The sequence below is a fragment of the Camarhynchus parvulus genome, chromosome 4 (genome assembly GCF_901933205.1).
Source record: "Camarhynchus parvulus chromosome 4, STF_HiC, whole genome shotgun sequence".
Taxonomy (NCBI): domain Eukaryota; kingdom Metazoa; phylum Chordata; class Aves; order Passeriformes; family Thraupidae; genus Camarhynchus; species Camarhynchus parvulus.
Window position 1 is genome coordinate 33,053,427 of NC_044574.1, and position 21,267 is coordinate 33,074,693.

Here is a 21,267-nt window from a genome sequence, read left to right on the forward strand (position 1 = left end):
TATGTGGTGATCAATAAAATCAATTTGATTGGGGAAGAAAATAGCAGTTTTTAGTCCCTAAAAAAACAGAATGTAAAATGAACTGCATTTTGCAGCACACCAGAATGAATATTATTATGCATATCTCTGGAATACAAGAATAATGTATCATTTTTCCCCCTGATGCATTTGAATCAGCACATTCCACAATCTGGTCAGTGGAAAAGACTACTAACAAATGCAATAAATTAATGACTACTCTATACTTGAAAAATTCAATAAGAACTCCTACATATGTGTTTCATAAGCTTTCTTCTTAGCTGATTTCAGCCAGATGAAACCCAAATATACTGGCAAGTAAAAACATTACATGCATGTTACGTTGAATTTTCCCACTGCTTACTTGAGAATAAATAGAGTACAATAATTCTGTAGAATTCAGCGATGCTAGTGATTCCAAACTTGATTTGTAGTATTGTAAAACTATTTTTGAAGAAACAGTTAGTGCATAAGACCTAAATCTAGAGTAAAATTTATAGAGCCAGATGTGCCAGCTGTTAACCTGACCAACAACAGCTGGTGCTGGCAAAAATATTTACTCATTTACCTTCTTCACAGTTTTCTCCTTTGTACCCAGAGTTGCAGGCACAAGAGCCCATGATGCAAATGCCCCGTCCCCCGCACTGGGGATCGATGCACTGACTCGTAGGCACATCACACTCAGTGCCCTTCCAGCCACTGTAGCACAGGCAGCGTCCTTTGGAGTACTGCCCATTGCCACTGCACAGCACCGGGCAGGCTGCTGTGGAACAGAACACAGCAGAACTATCAGAATAAAGATTTCACCAAAGCTTTATAAAGAAGAACATCTGAGATGTTGCTTTTCTGATGTATTTCTCTTTCATGCTCACTTAAAGTGACTTGAGAAAAGCGTTGGGCTGATTTACCTCTTGAACAATCAGGGCCCAGAAACCCGGGAAAACAATGGCAGGATCCAGAAACACATTCACCGTTACCATGGCAATTTCGGGGGCATTCCACCACAGACTCTAGAAGGAAAAAGAGAAGGATAATTCACAGGTGCCCACTGCATGAAGTAGCTATCATTTGAGCCACTACTAACCGACAGCTTGTTCTCACTCTGAGAAGTGTTTACATTTGTTTTGTTTGAAGAGCACGAACAGCTGTGATTTCCTACTGCTGATGCCACCACTATCTTATACTCCAAAAAAAAGGCTAAAATTATAAGTGTAAAACTACATGCGCTCCATACTTAAAATCTAGTCCTGTGCCATTTCATAAATACTTCAAAACAGCATCCTCCTTTCAAGCACTGTTTCACTAGAAGTACTTAGGCCTTCGACTAAGAAATTAAAACCCTTATGCCTTAGATCAAGAAATTAAAATATATACTCTGTGTTTTATTCTGAGTAGCAAAAGAAACACATAAATGGAAAACCTGCAAAAAAAATAGTCAGATCATTTAACTATGAAAACCTATCTATGAATTCCTAAAAGCCTGACCCCAAGCTAGCGTTTGGTAAGAGCTTTAAAGATTATGCTTACCTATAATTATGGTATTAAAAGACACCTGCTCTGCATTTTTCCCATCATTATAAAAGGCCAGGTGCCAGATGCCAGAATCCAAATACTGGATAAAACCTGCCTCGTGGAGGCTGACGGATCTCGCCTGCCGTCCTGCTCGCTCCGACTCCAGCAGGTTGCGTTGCTCCCTCGCAATGAGCCGGCTGCCATCCAAGAGCTCCACAAAGTCATACTGCAACGAAGCACAGAACAGAGCTTGACAGGGCATGGCATGACCATGGCACCACCCTGACAACATACTTGTATTTAGACCAAGTTTCCTTTTGGAGCAGGGAAGCAGGAGCTGAAACCAACCCTTCTTTCTTTGCTCCTTGCTAAGCATTCACATAAAATTACCAACTAGTTCTCATGCTTATCAGGAAGACCTTTTCAGTAGAAAGTGGCCAATGAACCCATTTCATACACTGGGGGAAGAAAATAGCAGTTGAAATGAGTCTGCAGTCATGACTAGCACCATAAATACAGGTGAGAGCTAACTTTCAAACCGTGTTACATACATATGGGCTAATAATAATAATAATACTATCCAATACCAATAATCTAATTTTCTTAATTTAATTCCAGATGAAGGATTAACTGCTCAATCCCCCTTTTGTATAGTCTGGAATTTTTGAGGAAGGAGAGCAAGAGCTTTATTTCTCATCACAGAAGGTCAAAACAGGAGAAGGAAAGCAAAAAACATTGCAACTACCAAAAATGACAAACTGACCAAGCCCCATGGTACCTCAAGTCAATGGACAGCACATACTGAATTTTAACAACTAACATGGGGCTTGGAAAAATGCAGCAGCATCTGAGCTGATAAAACAAGTAAACTCACAACACAAGTTTTTATGCATGTTATGCATGTTTATGCACCTTAACTAGGTCTAAGGCACCTGGAGGGCTAAAACTGCTCCAGGTCCTACATTGGTTTTACACTATCTGGAGTCTGTTCTCAGGGCTTGAAAGTTGTCTTCTGCATGTTGAACATGTAAAGATCAATACATATAGAGCAAAATAAAACAGGTAGGAAAATTGAAGAGCACTCTTGCTTGTGGCAGAGGGTCTCTACTTTTACTGCTAAGACTGTTCAAAGTTACAGCTCTACTGTGACACACGTTTATCATATGAAGTTAACTGTAGCACATAAACCTTCGATCTTTCCACATGTTGAAGATCTCTCTCAAATGAAATTACATCCAGGGCCTTTTAGAGTAAAGGCCAGCATGTGAGCCACTGATTCACCTGAGCTGGGATAAGACCAGTTCCTAGGACCAGAGGATCAGTGATTTTCGACCCTGACTTGTGACCTTCAGAAACTGCTCCTCAGACAAAAGAAAACATGATAGCTTTTATCCTGGAACAAGGGTTTAAGTACTTATGCTCTCTTTTTGAAATTGCAGGCCAAAATTCACTTGTAAGATTGCTCCTCCCCAGTATTCAGAATTATCTTCCCACCAGCCAGGATGTGAAGGAAATGCATGGTTAATACAACTCTATCAACACCCGAGACACTTTTCCAGCGATGTCTGGAGGAGCAGGACAGAACACAGTGCGATCAGGATGAGCAGGAGCTGTGCTGCAGCAGCTCTGTATGCGCTGCACTGCATGGAAACCAATGCCATCACTTTGGGAGAGCAATTATTCAAAACCACTCAGCACTCTCATTTTCAGAGTATTAAATATTTATCTTATTTTGTGAGAGAGAGAGAAACAATTTTGGCGCTTTTTTCACTCCTGCCTCTCCAGTGGTTTTAGTATTTTTAAAAAAGGAAGGCCCAGGGAGCTCTGAGTTTTAACAGGTCACTCATAGACATTAGTTGTGACTTTGTGATTTGTATATGGCAAGAGACCACTTTTGTAGAAGGACAATTTCAGATTAAAACTGTATTTTTGATACTGGAACAAGTGGCTACACCAATTTATTGGCCACTAATGGCAGACAAGCACAGTACAATTCGCAATTTTGTATTTGTAATGTAATAAGGACATATGCTGTTGTCAGAACACCATTTTAGACTACACTAAAAAAGCCATACACAAGGGAAATCTCTGTTCACTTTGTCACCCAAAAAAAAAAAAAAAAAAAAAAAAGATCTTAACTAACCCTTTTAAAGGCTGCAAACAATTATCTTTGTAAGCAAAACCATACCAATTTTATTTTCCTTCTATGAGGATAAATTTATTTCGTTTACATTGAGTCTAAATGTGATGATTTGCCTTACCACAGTTTTGCTTTAAACCAAAGTCTCTTTTTTATTCCTAAAAGTCTCTTTAAATAAACATATTGATTCTCTGGCTGCAATGGAACTGACATTTTTAGAAAGTGTCACAAAGACTTTCAGGCTTGCATTGATTGGGTTTTGAATGGACAGCCACCGTCAATTATTTCTGGTTGATTTATTTATGATTCCCCAGAAAGAGAGCTATGCATCTCAGATCAGTCTGTGACACACAAATAGTAGCTGTGCTTGAGACTAATTTTGACACCTAAAGAGAAAAAAGCAAAACAACCAAAAATTCTGTCCTGAATACGATGCATCAAACCATTTCCTACATGCTATATCTCTATTATTTTGGATTATGGGACAGAACAAGAGTTAAATTTTCTGCATTCTGTTACTGTTTAATTAATTGAATTTTCAGCGATTTATAGAAATAGTTTATACACAATTCATCCTATTACAAGCCAAGGGTGTGAAGACTTCTTGAAATCTCTTTCAAGATTATTTCTATCATACTTTTGTTATGTCCTCTGCAATAGAAGGATAACTGGCACCAGAGGTTGTACAGTTAGGGACAGATATTGACTACAGTGTCTTCTTACTCACTATAAGATTTTAACTAGGTACAAAAAAGAGGTGGATAAACAGGCAAAGGGTACAGAAGAGAAGTGGAGAACAAGGTGGCAAATGTAAAAGTCAAGTTTTGCATTACAGTCAAAGGTGACAGTGGAGAGAAGACTGACATTGGTAGAAACACCAAAGTTGTAAGGATGGAGCTAAAGAAAATTGTGCAGTGTGGTTATACATGTAGGGTATCACAGGCATACGAGCAAAGACTTTGGAGGAGGACAGGTGACAAGGCAACTTTACAAAAGCTGGCAGAGTGCAGGAAGTAATAAGTTCTCTATTATTTAACGTAAGATCTGAAAATTCAAATACTGACGTTTGAGAAACAAGCAGCAGTTGCTCATTTGCATAAAATTTTGTTATTAGCACTTGTCATTCTGCCACTAGAAGATAAGGGCAGATAGCATTCAAGAGGCACAGACATGAAGTGATATATGTGAGTGAGATCCTACTTTTCAAAGTCCTCATGAAACAGCCCTAGCTTTACACATCCAAAGATGGGCTCTGAGCCAACTTTTGTCATTATAGGATGTGCTCTTGAGCTATGGTAGACAGATTATGGTAATAAGAGCTCAATAATTAAAACAGAAAAAAAGAAAAAAGCAGACGTCATTAAGGCATTGAATGAAACCATCACAGTTAAATGCTTCTTATGTTCTGGGCTGTTCTGGTCTCCACACCTTGAAAAAGCTACATTAAAACAGGATAACTTTCAGAAAAGGATAAACAAAGGACTGAAAAAGCTTTCATAAAAAGAATGCCAAAACAGCCTGGAAAAAATACAACTCAATGATAACACCAGAGATCCCTTAATCAAGGGTGGCATGAAGAAGAAATTAATGAGAAATTCTGCTCTGCCTCTTCCAAAACACTTTCAACAGTGTGTCAAACAAAAGCTACTGTCTCAAAACACACTGAGGAGTACAGTGTGAGATGTGTAGTTAAGCCTTGCTGCAAATGTCACATGCTAAAAGCTTCCATAGATTCAAAGGTGACTATGCAAATTCACAGGAAAAAAGAATCTATCAAAGATTTGTAGACAAATCAAAGACAGCATCTTTGACTCAGCAAAGTCCTTCAGCCCTAAATCTCTGGAGGCCAAAAGCATATTGTGGGAAGAATAACTACAATACTATCATGCTGCTTTACTGATCTGTCTGTGTCTGCTCACGGCCCCCATCACAGACAGAATGCTAGATGGGCCTTGACCAAACTCAGCATGGACATTCATGTGTTTGTCTGCCATGTTCCTGCGACACTTGGAGCCACATGAGTGAGCTGCCTTGTCTAATGTGCAGGATGGAAGTGAAGGATGGAAGTGGAATGGAAGGATGCAGTGAAGGCGAACATCAGCTGTTTGTCTGTCCCTGTTACCTATGCCCAGCTTGCACTTAGGAACTTTGGTCGGTACAAGCCATAAGAGCTAGGGGAAATAAGAAAGCAAGAAATGGACTAATGCTTGTAATCCCCTCAGTGTTCTATTTCATTAGATGTCTTTTTGCCAAAATACTTTATTTTGCTTACATAAGCTACTCCAGTTAAATATGTATTTTACCAGGATGAGTTGTGTCTTCATCAAAGTCCTGGGTTAGGACTTTGCTGGAGAAAGGCCTCAACTGACAAGACGTATTTTACTCCATTTTTTTCCCCCACATGAAGGAGCATGGTCGCAAATAAAACCCAAACTGCTTACTGAAACTGCATTTTCAGGAGATAATATACATACTTTATCTCAGACACTTAAACTGGATATCATTGGGTTCAAGGCCATATAAACATTCTGATAAACCTGTACCATTGGGAAGCTTTAGAAGCCTTATAAGTTCAGTAGGGCACTGATAAGTAAGCATGCCTAATTTTTCAGTGTATCAAATGTCAGTCAATGGCTTGTAAAAAATACTCTAATTATATACCAGGCAAAAAGAGGACAAGAGAGCTTGACCTATATCCTGGGAACAGTATATCCAAAATGTCAAGCAGGACTCACATATGATACTTTCTGGTATCATACTTAAACATTGTAAGAACTCGGAGTCTATGTAACACAGAGGACAGGAAACAGATTTAGTAGTCTCTGTGTTTTTGGATAAAGGACACTCCTATTTCAATCTTTTGACAAGCTAAGGAATGAAGTAAAGATCATTTTTTAAATAGTCATACTTGCATAACTTCTCATATAAATGCATAGTCTAGATCAGCTTCTTCAGTTTTATTCATTCTTGCCACACATGTATTCCCCTAACTCCTGCTACTATTATCATTGAGATGGCATTTGTATTCCAAACCCCTATTTCAAACGGCTGATAACTTTTTGAATCAAATTTCTTTATGCTAGAATTTCACGTCGTTGTTGTCAGCCTGAGGGTGGGTGTTCATACGTGAAGGTCTGAAGAAAATCCATTTAATCATTATTATGAAGATCAAATTTTTAAGTAAACACGAGTGCACTTTCTGCATTCAGTAAAGTGTTTGTACTTTAATGGAAACTGAACTACAAAATAAAGTTAATGTAACATTCCATGACTTTACCTGCTTTGCTAACCTTCCTCTGTTGTTTTTGTCTATTAAGTAGGTGTAATAATTATTAATACATTAGTAATATATTTCTATATTGTACATATTTTAAAAGTTATACCTGAATAAAAAAACAAGCAAAAAATTTAAATAGTGCAGTAGCATGAAAATAAAACTTTTAAAAAATGGGACTGAATTAAAATGTATGAATTTTGCACCTATGGATTTGCTGCTACAACTGTGTATCAGACATAATCAGTCAAGCTTTGATACAATCATACCATTTGGTTGCTATACTTAGATTTGCATCCATGGCAAACCCCTGCACTCAAAATAAAAGTCACTAAGATGTTTCTCCAAATGTGGTAGAAGAAAATGAGCTGAAATGCCTATTCAGGTGGAAAAATGGATCTGAGCCAGCAGCTGGATAAATACTGTGTTGGAAGAAATCTAATCCTGGTGGGTCTTAAATCTTTAAAATAATATGAATACAATTAATACTAAAATACCATCTGAAGCACTGATTCTCTGTTTCTCCTGCCAATCCAGAAGACTGTTCATTCTTTTATACTTTAACTGTTCTATCACTATAAAAATGGGATAAAAAGTGGGTTTTTGTTACTAGGAAATGTGACCATATGCAATAAAAGGCGTCATTAGAAATCTTTTGAGGGGTGTAAGAGGATAAATCCTCTGGCACACTTAATAACAAAGTTTCAAGACAGTAGATGCCTAGTGAAGCCTGCCACTTTTATAACCCCAGTTCACGGTATCTTTGTAGATACATATTATATATTTTTTCTTTTATGTTTTTATTTAGCGAGACACCAAGCTGTAAATACTGTAGTATTTGCTTGTCTTCTTGTCTGGAAATTTGGTTAATGTGCTGTTTGCAGGAACTCTCAACCACACCTTATGTGTGGCCAAAAGATTCTATATTAGTTTACTTAGGTTTTTAAAGATATGTGAATATACCAAAGAATAAAAAAAGTACCTATAAATTCTGCATGAAACAACTCCATATCTGAAGAATCATTGATTAGGCAATAGAACAGCTCATAAATAAGAATACCATGTACCCCCATTCTAGATCCCAACACAGAGTATTACCCATGTCTGGTCATCACACGAGATCAATAAAGTATAAACAGTGAAAATGAAAATCAACAAAATGGAAAAGAATGTGATCCTGAGAAAGAAAAAAGATACAAAAGATACAAGATCACGGTTTTCAATAATGCGCTACTTTTGATGCAAGCAGTTCTCACCTGAGTGTGTGAAGGCGGTAAGCCTTTTCGACCATATACTCCAATCAATGCATCTTTCTGAAGGGATATATTGAATTTTAGAAATTGTGGCTGATCAATGAACAGTTGTGATCTCCAAAAAATCCCAGGGGGCACTTCTTGTATCGCTCTTCGGCCTATATCAAGTTCTCCAGAATCTATAGTGTTGTTTTCTTGCGCAAATCCTCCTAATTTTCCTGATGGTTTAGAATAATGAGATCAAAAATTAGTGCTCTTTTCTAGCTTTCAATCATCCTTCATATGTATCTTCAAATATTTAGAATTACCTCAGGAAAAATGTTACCTGACAACCTTTTTGAATAGAAGATCCCAGGAATTCAATGATGTGGAAATAAAAAGCCAAAGATACCACAAATACCTACATACAAAAAATGCTGTAGCATCCCTAAGGAGGAACATTATGGAAGCAGTTTAGAATCTACATTAAACTATACTTTTTCACTAGCATTTTAACAGGGGTTTCTCAGAATAAAGTCTCACATTAAAAAGAAAGAGCAAAATGCAGCATACAGATTTTAAGAATAATAGATACATAAACACAGGTAGTCAAGATAATTAATATAATAATTTCTACATTAAGTATCAGAGCATTTATTCAATACTAACAAATGCTACAGCTCTGGTTACCTACTTTTGGTTTTGCATAAGCAAGCAATGCTGTATGTAAGCAGCTGGCACATGAAGGTGAGGCTTGAGTGAAACAATACAAAGAAAAATGGAACTGTCATTATAGTCTTGGAGTTTGCTGTGTTTTTACCAATTCATATTCCTTCCATCAGCTAGTCTATTATAAAGATTGAACTAAATCCATCTGAATGTGATAAGCATGTTCATGTGATGCTCACTTGTTTGCATACAAGTGCTCTGAAGAACTGACAATTGAGTCTTGTCTTTTACGTTCAAATTCTACATTATTCATCATTTGATGGAAGAAACTGACACAACCTTTTTGCAAACATTTAGACTGCAAAAAAACTAGATTAAAATCTGAAATGCCAGGTGAGGTCACAGATTGATCCTCGGCACTTATTGCGCATCCAAGATGAACTGAGACTGCTGTTGAATTAAACAGGTTCAGAAGCACTGCTGAGAGGCCTTGAGTGGGAACTTGTATCATCATCAGAGCTGTGTCACAATGGCACTGCAGTCACTGAAAATGTCTCACAGGATTATCACACTGATCAGAGTGCTGTTGAGAAGAGACAGTGAAATATCTGATCTTAAAGACACCAGTTTTTAAACACTTTCAGGATGAGCTTAATGTTTTTCTGAATTTGGACTTACCCTTTCATAATATTCATGTGTTATTCTAGAAGATGGATCTGTATTCACTAGATCAGTTTATTTAAGCATTTGTTTTTTACTTCTTTCTTCAAATTTAAGCATATTGTGTTGAACAAATTCACACACTGATGACAGGTAATCACTAAACAATAAACACTTGTTTGCAATATTGATCTGCAACTATTTCTACATTTCAAATGAAAAATAACTGCCTTGTTCTACTGAAAAGATGAGCTAGACAGCTTGAGTAAGTGCTGTTTATCAAATACATTAACCAACTTCCCAGGAATGCCTATTTCTGGGGTTCAACACTCAGCAGATAATACACTTATGGACTCCTATGTTCTTCACTGAAAAAAAGATGGTTTTACTTTGCAGCCACGTGCCCCTTTAGCACCCAAACACCTCTCTCAAAGCTGTCAGCAGCTGTTTGTCACCCTAAGGTTAGGGGGCTAATTATTCTTTGTTCCCTGTTGTATCTCAATGAGCATAAGGAAGATCTTCATAGTGTCATCATTTCCGTTCCATTTTCTAAACAGTAACAGCTCCAACATACAGCTTTAAACCAAAACATGGAATGTCATGTTCATACACATTTACTATTACGGTGATTGAAATTTCTCAAATCCAAATCAGAGGATCAGGACATTACCAGGGGACTAGAGAAGGGCGGTACTGAAAGTTGTTCAGCTGTCAAAATATCTGAATCAAGGCTTCATTGATTCTTCCTTATAGTTTTCAGTAACCAGTGTGATAGCACAGGGGCCTCACTCTTCACATTTCACATCTAGTCATCACACTTTCCCTTCTGCCTAACTGGTGCCTCTTTTGTGGTTTGAAATGTGTACTCTCTGGTCTCTCTGTTGTTCAGTATTGATGTATGCTGATAAATGACCACGTACCATATTCTGCAGAGGACAGCATTTTAAGTGGGTGGAAGGAAAAATTTATTTGATTTCCTTGTTATTTCCTTTTATTTTTGAGGCAGTGTATAACAGATTTTAGTTTGTTAAAAAAAATTAAAATTATGAAGGGAAAAAACCCAGTAAGTAACATCAATATATTTTATAAAATGAAGTATATTGGCTATTGAATGTGGAAGACAACAGGATGAAAAGCTGTCACTGCAGCATCAATATTCATAACCATAAAGTAGCTTTTTTGCTCTTCATTCAAAACAAGTAAGAAGAAAACAGGAAGTGATAATGATTATCTAAGTACAAGAAAAAGGCAGGAAGGTAGAGGAAATGAGAAGAAAATGTCCTACTGGAAAAGTTTCACAGGCTTACAAAAATGACAAAAAGAGGGAACTGAGCTATAACTTTTCTATGACTTGGAGCTGTAGTAACTTGAAAAATTTTCAAGATGTCAATTGCCAGCAGAGGCTTCCTCCTTCTCAGTGGTAAGGAGGTCAGATGTACCTTGTGAATGGGAAAATGGATTTTTGTGTAATGAAGCAAACACTGCATTCATCAACCATTTAAATCAAGTTTTCTATTCAAAACCTATTGATTTTGAAGCCTCTGTTACCCAAAAGTGCACAAGCTCTTAAATGTTTGGAGAATCTTAAAGGGCAACATGGAAAAAGGTCGATAAAAATAATCCCTTTATGTGGTTTGTATTTTAAAAGCTTTTACAACAAAATTAAGAAAGTTTTTTTCCTGCTTTATATATTGGTTGGATGATTCAGACTCAACATTATATGCCAGAGACTTTCAGAAAACAAATGTACATATTATACCTGACCTATTAAATTTCAGAGAGAAATTAAAAAAAAAAACCAAAAAACACATCAACCTCTGTAGAGAAAAACTCACGATATTCCATAGTGAGGTTATCATGCCACACAAAACTCCTTGATCATGACTTCTAAGCCTTGTAAGCATAGTTAGGCGAGAAGCTTCAAAAATATGCAAATTATTCCTGAAGGGCCTCTTCTGGAGCAAAACCTTCACAAAAAGTGATTACGACAGAACACACACACGTAATCTTTTGTCCAGAATTATTGAGAGCTTGCTCAAAGTCCCAAAGACTGACTCTTGCTATCAGGTCCCCCTTATGAAACAGTATGTCCTGACACCTTGGGGCCCTGGCTTTGTTGTGGCCATTTGTTCAACACGAGGTCCCTAAGGCAGGATGGTCCAAGTCAGCCTCAGCGCCCTCCTGCTGTCTCTGGGGACCCCACAGCAACAATAAAAATATTATCAGGTATTTTAGAGTAAATAGAGGTTCTGCTTCTCTGGATATGATGAGAGCCTTCCTATCATCATCAAGTATCACATGTAAATTCCTGTGAGGAATTTCGGTTGACAGTTAGCTTTCCTAGTAAGATCAGCATTACTGCTCAGGATCCATAGGCCCCTTCACATGCTAGGTAGGAGAAACTGTTTGTTCCTGTTTATCTGTTTAAAATTACTGTAACTGACAAATACTCTGTACTTGCATTAAATATAGAGTCTTGGAGAAAAACTGTTAAAGTTTGATGATATAAGTAAGACACAAAGGAAGGAAATGTTCCAAAAGAAGGGGAAAAAATGGTGCCCATTTCACTTACCACTGTCTCCAGCAGGAACTGTTACAGGATGTGTTGGCACAGTATCAGAATTCACTTTTCCATTCTCAAATGTATCATTTTCAGTCTGCTGCAACTGCCAGTTGAGGCCAAACAGATGCATTGCTGGTGGTAGAGGATACAGGTTATTGGCGCTTTTAACCACAATGACAAATTACACAAGTAACGACTTTCCATGCCTCATAGTGGCATAGCAACTCATACATTAAAAAAATTAAATTACATGAACAAGCATTTGCAGACTAATAGTTCAGCAATGGCACAAAGCAATTACTACCACTGTCCTTTAATGATACAATGCTTTCAGTGAAGGCAGTTGACAGAAAGCTCACCAGTCTCATTTTGAGTCTTTTACTGGTCCCAAATCAATGTTCAAAGGGATAGGCAGTAATTATGGGTTTTTTTCTCTTTTTTTCATTTTTGATCCTTCTGAAGAGACAAATCATTTAAGTGAACTTCTAAATGACCTACTAAAAGAAATGATTTTCCCAGCAGATGGATCTGTCCTGGTTAGCCAGAAAGGGAAAAGCAAAAATACATACAGGAGGAGAGGAAGGAGGGTGCTGTGGCTGTTGCAGAGCTAACCTAAGACACGAGCACTTCATGCTGTCAACAACACCCTGCACAACCTCCCATTACGTGCCCGTTCCTCACTCTAGTCTATAAAATGAGGCCATGAGCAGAGCCAGAGACACTGGGGCACTGTGCTCTGATAATGGCAATGCATAAGTTAGGTTTCTGAATTACTTAATTGCCCATAACCACATTCATTTGAAAGTTGATACTGTGTTAAAGAGTTTAGCTGAGTTAATTATGAAACAGAGTCAACCTTCCATGGTGTTAGGGGGAATTTAAGGAAGCTTGATCACCAGGGATTAAGGAATGAACCCAGCATCTAAACTTTTAGAACAAAAATATGGGAAACCCCCCCCCGCCCCTTATCTTAGTGCTATACTAAGATACTCTCATGCAATTCCATGCTGTCCGTGGATTATTTTTATGTCTTCCAATGTCTCTATAATGCCACCACAATGCATTTTACTGTAATTACTCCACTTTGTGCTTGGGCTAACGTAGTTTTGCTCATTCCATGACAACAGTTATCTGCAAAGCAGTTAAAATAGTCTTTCTGTGCTACTAGGGAATAAAAATACACTGGGAAAAAAAAATCCATACTCATGTATTTTGACTATTAGTGCAAAATATAAGGAAAATAATCCATTGCACTTTATTGCTTCTGCTACTTCTCTCTCTCTGAGGTAAGATTACTACTATAGTCAATGTTACTAATTTTTTCATTCTCTCTATGCAAAGGACAAAAAATTCTTCATCCCATTTGGTTTCATTTCTGATCTTTAAATCTCTTGGTATTGACCATGCCAACCCTTATTTAAGAGAAACAGGCATAAATGGAAGTTTAGTTATCCAGGCAACAAAATCTGCCAAATTAAGAGGTTGTCTGCCAGGTCTTTGCCTTAAAGCCTCTCCCTTAATCTGAACAAAACAAAAAACCAGAATGCAACTAAAGACCTGTTACTGAATACTTCAAAGACTGAAATCTTCTCCACGGATGACATATTCTCTTTGTTCCAAGTCTCTGCCTCTACTATTACACTTCTTTCCCAGACTTTAAATTGCCTGTCAAAGTCTGATAATGTAGAATGTTCCTTGACCCTAAAAACATCTTTCTTTTATCCCCTCTCAACTCTTCTTAAACCATAAATCTGACCACCACCATCTCTGGCACATCACTAGAATTAACCATCATTATTTTGACCCCACCTCAGCTGAAATTCTTATTTATGTATTAATCACCTGATGAGCATATATTTTTTAATATATTTCAATAAAATCCCTAGGGTCAAACTCTACAATTTGTTATACTTGTTAATTTCACTGGCAGCAATGAAAGACTGCAAATAGCTAAATATTTAATGATTTAAACCCAGTACATTCCTTGTTTTCAAGTCCAGAGATCTAAATAATCTCTCTTAACGTTGCTGTCCTCTTATCCCTTTTATTAGTTCTTCTAGAGAAAAAAAAAAGAAAGTGACATTTATTTTGTAATTCTAGAAACACAGGAGCTTAGAACGTCATTAACATCTGCTGGTGCTATGTACATGCCCTGTGCCTCTTCATGCACTGGGAGATCAGAAGGGGAAGCTCCAATGACCTTCCAGCCATTCCCTTGTAATTCAAAACAGCTGGAATTTGAAGTCTTCAAAGGCAAGGACTGTGGGATCAATATTGTCTACATCAATATAACCACAATTACTACAGTGTAAGTGACAACAACCTTTTCTTTATGTTTGTACTGATGTGAGTCCCACTGTAGATCACTGTCAAAGACTGGGAGTGTTAGCTGTATCCCTCAAATATACTATTCCTCTCTCAGCTTTGACAATGAACTAGAAACAAGTTCAATATACAGTGTTTAATGAAAATGAACAGACAGATAAATGCAGCTGTTTCGCAGATTGGGGATGTAGGAATATTTTTTAAGGAGACAAAAACTGTTGCTAGACAATTCCAATGATAAAACTCAGAGTGTGTACTAATACACTAAATAATTTAACCACACAGTCTCTCTAAGTTAGTGCCATGGAATTTAGAGAATTCTCTTTTTACAACAAACATGAAAGAAACAGGCTTATTGCTAAAGTATCAAATTACAAGGCAGAATTTCTTTAGAGATGATGAACTCTAGGAACATGGTTAAATTGACAGATGAAGACAAACTCAGGCACTGTTGTGCCAACCAACATTTGTCTTCTCACAGCTGGCTGCAAACTTTACATCCTTATCAATTTTATTAGAAAATTGAGGCATCTGATAAAAATTTTTGATGCTATTATGAATCTGTTTAGCAGCACCTGGGACTGATACCTTGGCGGGATGTCTGGGACCCTCAAGTCAAATGGTACGGACTAGTTCTTAATTTCCAAAGGGAGAATGATGCAATCATTCATGTTTGTCTGATTTGTTGGATAGTAAGAAGGGTCTGTAGAGGGATCTGGATAGGCTGGATGAGTGGGACAAAGCCAATTGGAGGAGGTTCAAGAAGGCCAAGTGCTGAGTCCTGCAATTTTGTCTCAACAACCCCATGCAGTGCTACAGGCTGGGGGAGGAGTAGCTGGAAAAATGTCCAGCAGAAAAGGACCCTGAAGTGCTGGTTGACAGCAGCTAAACATGATCCAGCAGTGGCCAGGTGGCCAAAGGCATCCTGGCCTGTATTAGAAATAGTGTGCGTTCCCAGCAGAAACAGACTGGGATTGCCCTGCATATTTGGCACTGGTGAGGCCACACATCAGGTGCTATGTCCAGCTCTTTTCACTACAGGAAAGACACTGAGGTACTGAGGCACATCCAGGGAAAGGCAATGAAGCTGGTAAAGGGTCTGGAGCACACGTTTTATGAGGAGCAGCTGATGAAGTTGGGGTTACTTAGCTCAGTGAAATGAGGTTCAGGGAGACTCTCACAATCCCTACAACCACCGGAAAGCAGGTTGTAGTAAGGTGACTGTCAATCTCTTCTCCTATGTAACAAGTAACAGGCCAAGAGGAAATGGCCTCAAATTATGCCAGGGGAGGTTTAGATTAGGTATTAAGAGAAAATGTTTCCACGGCAAGGATTGTAAAACACTGGAACAGACTGCCCAGGGAAGTAGTGAAGTCACCACCTCTGGAAGGATCACCATCCCAAAAAAACAGTGGATATGGCTCTTCAACACGTAGTTTAATGGTGAGTGGTGGTGCTAGGTTGATGATTTGACTTGATGATTTTAAAGGTCTTTTCCATGTTTAACTATTCAACCTATTATTAAATCGCTACATTTCTGGAAACTCAAATAAAAAAAAATAAACTCAATTTTAATTACATTTATTAATTTAAACTTAAATAAATTTATGAAAAAACCTACTATCTTTAACCTGGGATTCTAGGATCTTCTATCTATTCTGCTGTTTCAGTCCCTACATCTGTCCTGCAAAGTAATCTCTAGCTATGAAGAGTTCTTCATTTGCTGAAGCTCTGCTAGCATTTACCTTTGGACGGAGTTGTTTCAGGCAACATTTGTACTGCTACTGGACAAATTATCAGCATGGCCAGCCTTTAGAGAGGGGTGATAGTCTAAATGGTGAGGAGTGCATTCCCTCTAACGAAGCGGAAAGAAGAGGTATCAGAGATGAGAAAACTCTCTCAGATCTGGGCTGCTCTTGGCATGAACATAGTATCAGTGTTTGTGTGCTGGTGAATATGACTAAATTCACCAGAACAAATCCCAAACATAAAAGCACTAACCAAATTAACAGTTGGGCTCTTCCCCTCCTCTTCCCCCTCCCCCTGTCACTGGACTGGCATATTCAAATATTCAGAGCTCAAATTAAAGGAGCGCATTTGTACCAACAGCAGCATTAATGCTAACATAAAAACACTATAATTTGTTGTAGACAATTGGGTAATCTTGCCATCTGTCACCACACAGTTCACTGAAGAGTTTCTGAACCATCTTAAACCTGCTTTTTCAAGCTTGGTTGATCCTGCCATCACGGAAGCCTAGTTATTTTGGTTTGTAATCACTCTACAAAGCCTTCCATGTCCGCTCAATAATTAAAATAGCAACTAAGAAAACATTTCACAGCAAACACTTGAAAAAAAACCCATCACTAGTTTACACTGTGTAAAACATTTTGCAATAATCTTCAGGAAGAAGTTCCCATTTGCTGTGCATGCTCCTTTCTCAAGCTAGTAATTCGGTGCTTTAAGCATTGCCTTTACAAGGAACTCGTTCTTGAGAAATACACTGTATTATCACTTCAAAACACTCTCCAAGACTTGCATCCAAAAAGAAACCAGTCCTTTATTAGTTGGTGGTGTAAGATGGATAATTTATGCAACTAAGTAGCAGAACTAGAACTGTGAGGGCTGACAACTACCCGCTGCATTCAACTGCATACCTGTTCCATTTGCTGCCTTGCTCAAAATCTCAAAGTTCTCTTCTGCCAAAATTATGAGAGGCACAAAAAAGAATCGCAACAGAACACCAATTAATGTACCTGTTCTACCATTTAGCAAGAACTGGATTTGTCTGAATTTTTTTCCCTCTTCTCATACACTTGAATGCTATGAGGATAGGACAGCTAGTTCACAGGTATTAGCATTATCCAGTATCCAGTGAAGCTTTAAACAGAAAACAAAGTTTAGATCAGATGTGCAAATTCACACAATTCTGGGGTCTATGCCTATCAGAATTTTTATTTCTTTGTAGAAAAGGGTAGCAATATACAGTCAAAGCCATAGAAACGTACATATTGTTCTCATCAAAATTCAAGGTTGTCTCTATCATAACTCACCAGGATCAACTGCAACTTTTTCTAAAGTCCTGTAAGTAACAAATATGCTCACATGAAACACAAAGGGCATAGCAAATACCCTGTGAGCTGTGCAGGTGAAAGAATCACAAATGCAGATCATAAGAATGCACAAACAAAACCATACACATACCAGCAGAGGCTTTATTCACAGAAGCAGTCCTGCAGTAATGAAAGTAGTACTGTAATGGAAGAAGTACTCTGAAGTACCAGTCAGAAGTGCCAGCAATTAGAGAACTTTCTTTCCGAATATGGCAACTTGTTTTTTGCAGGAAAGAATGGTAAAGGTATTTTCACACAGGGCATTTCAGAAGGACAAGAATTCACAGGTAAGAGGATTCTTTTAAGTAAAAAGAAGAAACAGAATTGCCTAAATTGGGAAATGGACTTCCACTGCTCCTCCAGCTTTTCTTAGAATAGCAACAGATGAAAAATTAACACTAGAAAGAAGAAAGAAAAAACACTGGCTGTCTCTAAAGAGCAAGCATCTCCCCAAAACCTCTGGAGATAAGGCCTATGCCATGTGTTCTATGAACATAAAGAACTCAGCACCGTAGGGGAAGCTGGCAAGAGGAACTGAATGATATTGGCGACCCTCCTTCCCTTGTCCCATGTGTTTTACAAGGTATGGTAATCAAGTCTTATTATTCATGAAGCTGTGCTTGAAGATGAGCTCCTTGCTAAGTTATTGAACTCATGTTACAGGACTGCCACTGCTACATATTTCTGGGTGCTGATATTTTGAAACCATGATTTTAAAAATTGCTTCCTTAGAATTAATTGAAAAATCTTTATGCACGCTTAAACATAAGGAAAAGTGAACATAATTTATATTTAAAGCAATGCAAAGAAGATTATAATTTAAACTAAGCAAATTGCAATTATTGCTCAATCTTGTTGAAGGATTATCTTCTAGTTCATCTCCCTGTTGGCAATACATTTTAAAATGAAATATTTGAACATTGAAGTGGTTTTTAAAATTATCTTCCATATATTTTTCTTGCAGACATAATTAGAATCTAAATCTATTTTATTCTGAAGGACCTGAAGTGGACCAGAAGATGTGCAAATGAACTGTCAGTGATTTGCATTCTTTTGCTTTTTTCTCAGATAATAGGATACCTTGGATGTTGCTGCAGATCAAATAGTGAATTAAAAATAGTTAATTAAAATCTTAAATAAAGTGAATTAAAATTTACAAAGACAAGTTCTTTATTTATTACTGTTTTTCTCAAATCAATAATACCCTTGTAATTTTTAAATTTAAAATATCTTTAAAGTACATGCTTTTGAGCACCTTCAAAAGACTAGTCACCAACAGCATCACATGAAAGTTGCTAAACATATACCCTGAATGTAAAACATTTTAGTAGAGTGCTATGTGAAAAACCTAGTAATACCTATCAAGATAAATACAGTAACTGAAAAACTAGTATTTTCCCTTTTATCCTGAACAGTTGAATGGGTCCATTGATTTTACTGTTTCATCTGCAAAAAAAATCCAACCTATCTAGTCTATTCCTCATTTTCTTTTGGAATCTTTTAACAATGAATTTGAAAAACATAAAAAAAAATGTCTAGAAAAAAAATAGCAACAAAGGTATATCAGCTGTCTATTGTGGATAAACTTACTTTCTTTGACTGCTAATCAAAGATGATTACATGGCACTTTAAAAGTATTGTTGCATTTGAACTGTTAAGAAAGATATGTGGTAGTCTTGGTGTAAATATTTTTACTATATTTACCCCAAGATGGAACATTTATTCCTCTAAAAACTTGTATGGCTAGATGTCTCATTTCAGTTGTCAAGCCAGGGACTTTTATGTAACAATGGTCTGATTCTGTCAACTGCATTATACAAGGCGCATTCAAAGCTTAAGGGAGAATCCAGATTTCTTAAAACAGAAACAAAGATAATCTTTCAGTAGCCTCTTATCTAAATATGATATATCTATCATGTCCTGTTTCAGATATGACCATTTATTCTGACAAACAGCAAACCTACTCCATTTTGTAATAGTCTCCACTATACCTAAATAGTCTTTAGTATTATCCTGGGCTTTCTCATCAACATAATTTTTTTTTTCTTCCAGCTAATGCTGTTCAGTCTAAAAAGATGGTAAAAAATCATTACAAGTACAGAAATGATGGGAAGTGCATATTGGATTGTGGACTCTTTGTTCATACAAGGGCAGGAAAAGCATCCTGTAAATTTTGGGTTTCTATCTAATAGTCATGATCAATTATTTTAAATATGGTGGAAGAGAAGAAAATTTTCCTGATTTACACATGTCAAGGCCAGATTGCGACTACAGGCTAATAACTTTTCTGTATTCCTTCAAGGATTTTTTTATTTTATTGCTTCTCATTTCGTAACTCTTTTTCTTCCTTAAACTTGCTTTTTAGAAAAAAGCTGAAGTTCGTGGTTTTTTTACCTATTTTAATTTTTTTTCACAATTCCACCAGAGGTCTTGCTCTGTCCTTTAGATCACACCCCCACAGTGTCAAGAAGAGCAATGACAATGTAATGTCTATAATTAATTGGAAACACCTTTCTTAGGTAAGAGCATTGATGAAGTGATCCAACCACTCTTACAGTTCAAAAGCCTTATTTATTACAGAGAAACCAATCACCCCAAACCCAAACCCAACAAAACCACCACAAACCTCTTGAGGGATATAATTAAGTGGCACTATATGATCCTGCATAGCCTATTTGCATGTTGATGGCACAAAGAAATGCAGTCTGATGAAAAGATTCATAAACCAAAGGAAAAAGAAACAGAGGCCAATTAATGCAATGTTCAAAGGACACACTGAGCTGGGAGTTTATACTATATGGTGAAACACTTGTGTTGCATATTTCCATCTCATGACTGGCTAAAAAAGATCAAAGCTTTTTTTATTCCATATTAAGAATGACAGAATATTACAGCAAACATGCAATAAGGATAAATGTAATAAGCTTTAATAAAAGATGATAATAAGGCTTGATAAGAACTTTTGGAATGTCACCAAATCTGAAATGTAAGATGAAAGCATCTGCATGTAGAGATTGTAGTATGTTATTTGGAACCCCATGGAGCTAAACTGTGATTAGAACTCCATATTTTTCCATAAATTAGCTTTTGTTTTGAATTTCCTGCTGAGATCATATGCAAGTTGATTGAATGTGCAAGTCAATATATAGGTTTTCTAATCCTTTGCTGTTTTTCAGGCTTCATGATCTCACAATTACACCAGTCCACTTGTAGATCAAAGGTACATGATTGAGGCCAAAAGAAAATAACCTATAACCTCTTTACAAAACTTCTTCATGGTGATTTAGACCTCTCCATGGTAATTATCACTCACCTACCTGAACAGTGCAATTATGTAGATGCATAAGCCATGCAGATGCATGCAGATCAACTTGCAAGCTCACAGAATTTCCTCTTCAATCCGTATTAAAAAACAGAATGGACATGCTGAGTTCATCTTCAAGGGGGCCAACTCTACCTTACTCCAACACCTCCAGTGTAAACTTGTAAACCATTAGCTATCTGCATAAGCAAATAATCTCATGCAAACCTTTGGTTCAAAACCCCAGGGCTTACAACAGCTCAGTGATTGCAGTCATCCTCTTACTGAAACATCTCCACCACTCTAGGGATTGGCTATTAAATAGGGAATCCTTTATTATATCATCATTAATATGTTTTATGTGCATTGGAATAACACACCATGTTCCTCCACTAAGCTGAAATGTGTTTTTTATTAAACTATTTCTGTAAGCAAAGTTATATTGTAGGTACAGGAAAAA

General features: G+C 37.2%; 1 protein-coding gene across 35 annotated transcripts in view; it reads right to left on the bottom strand.

Moving 5' to 3' along the window:
- TENM3 (teneurin transmembrane protein 3) overlaps positions 1-21,267 on the bottom strand; it is a 1,284,378-nt gene that overhangs the window by 82,295 nt on the left and 1,180,816 nt on the right. For all 35 annotated transcript variants that reach the window (XM_030947662.1, XM_030947654.1, XM_030947660.1 and 32 more), the window contains 5 exons: positions 12,078-12,200; positions 8,201-8,415; positions 1,546-1,756; positions 927-1,028; positions 587-781 (listed from right to left, as the gene is read on the bottom strand). In XM_030947662.1, the coding sequence (XP_030803522.1) occupies positions 587-781; positions 927-1,028; positions 1,546-1,756; positions 8,201-8,415; positions 12,078-12,200 (846 nt within the window). The remainder of the gene's footprint in view (positions 1-586; positions 782-926; positions 1,029-1,545; positions 1,757-8,200; positions 8,416-12,077; positions 12,201-21,267) is intronic.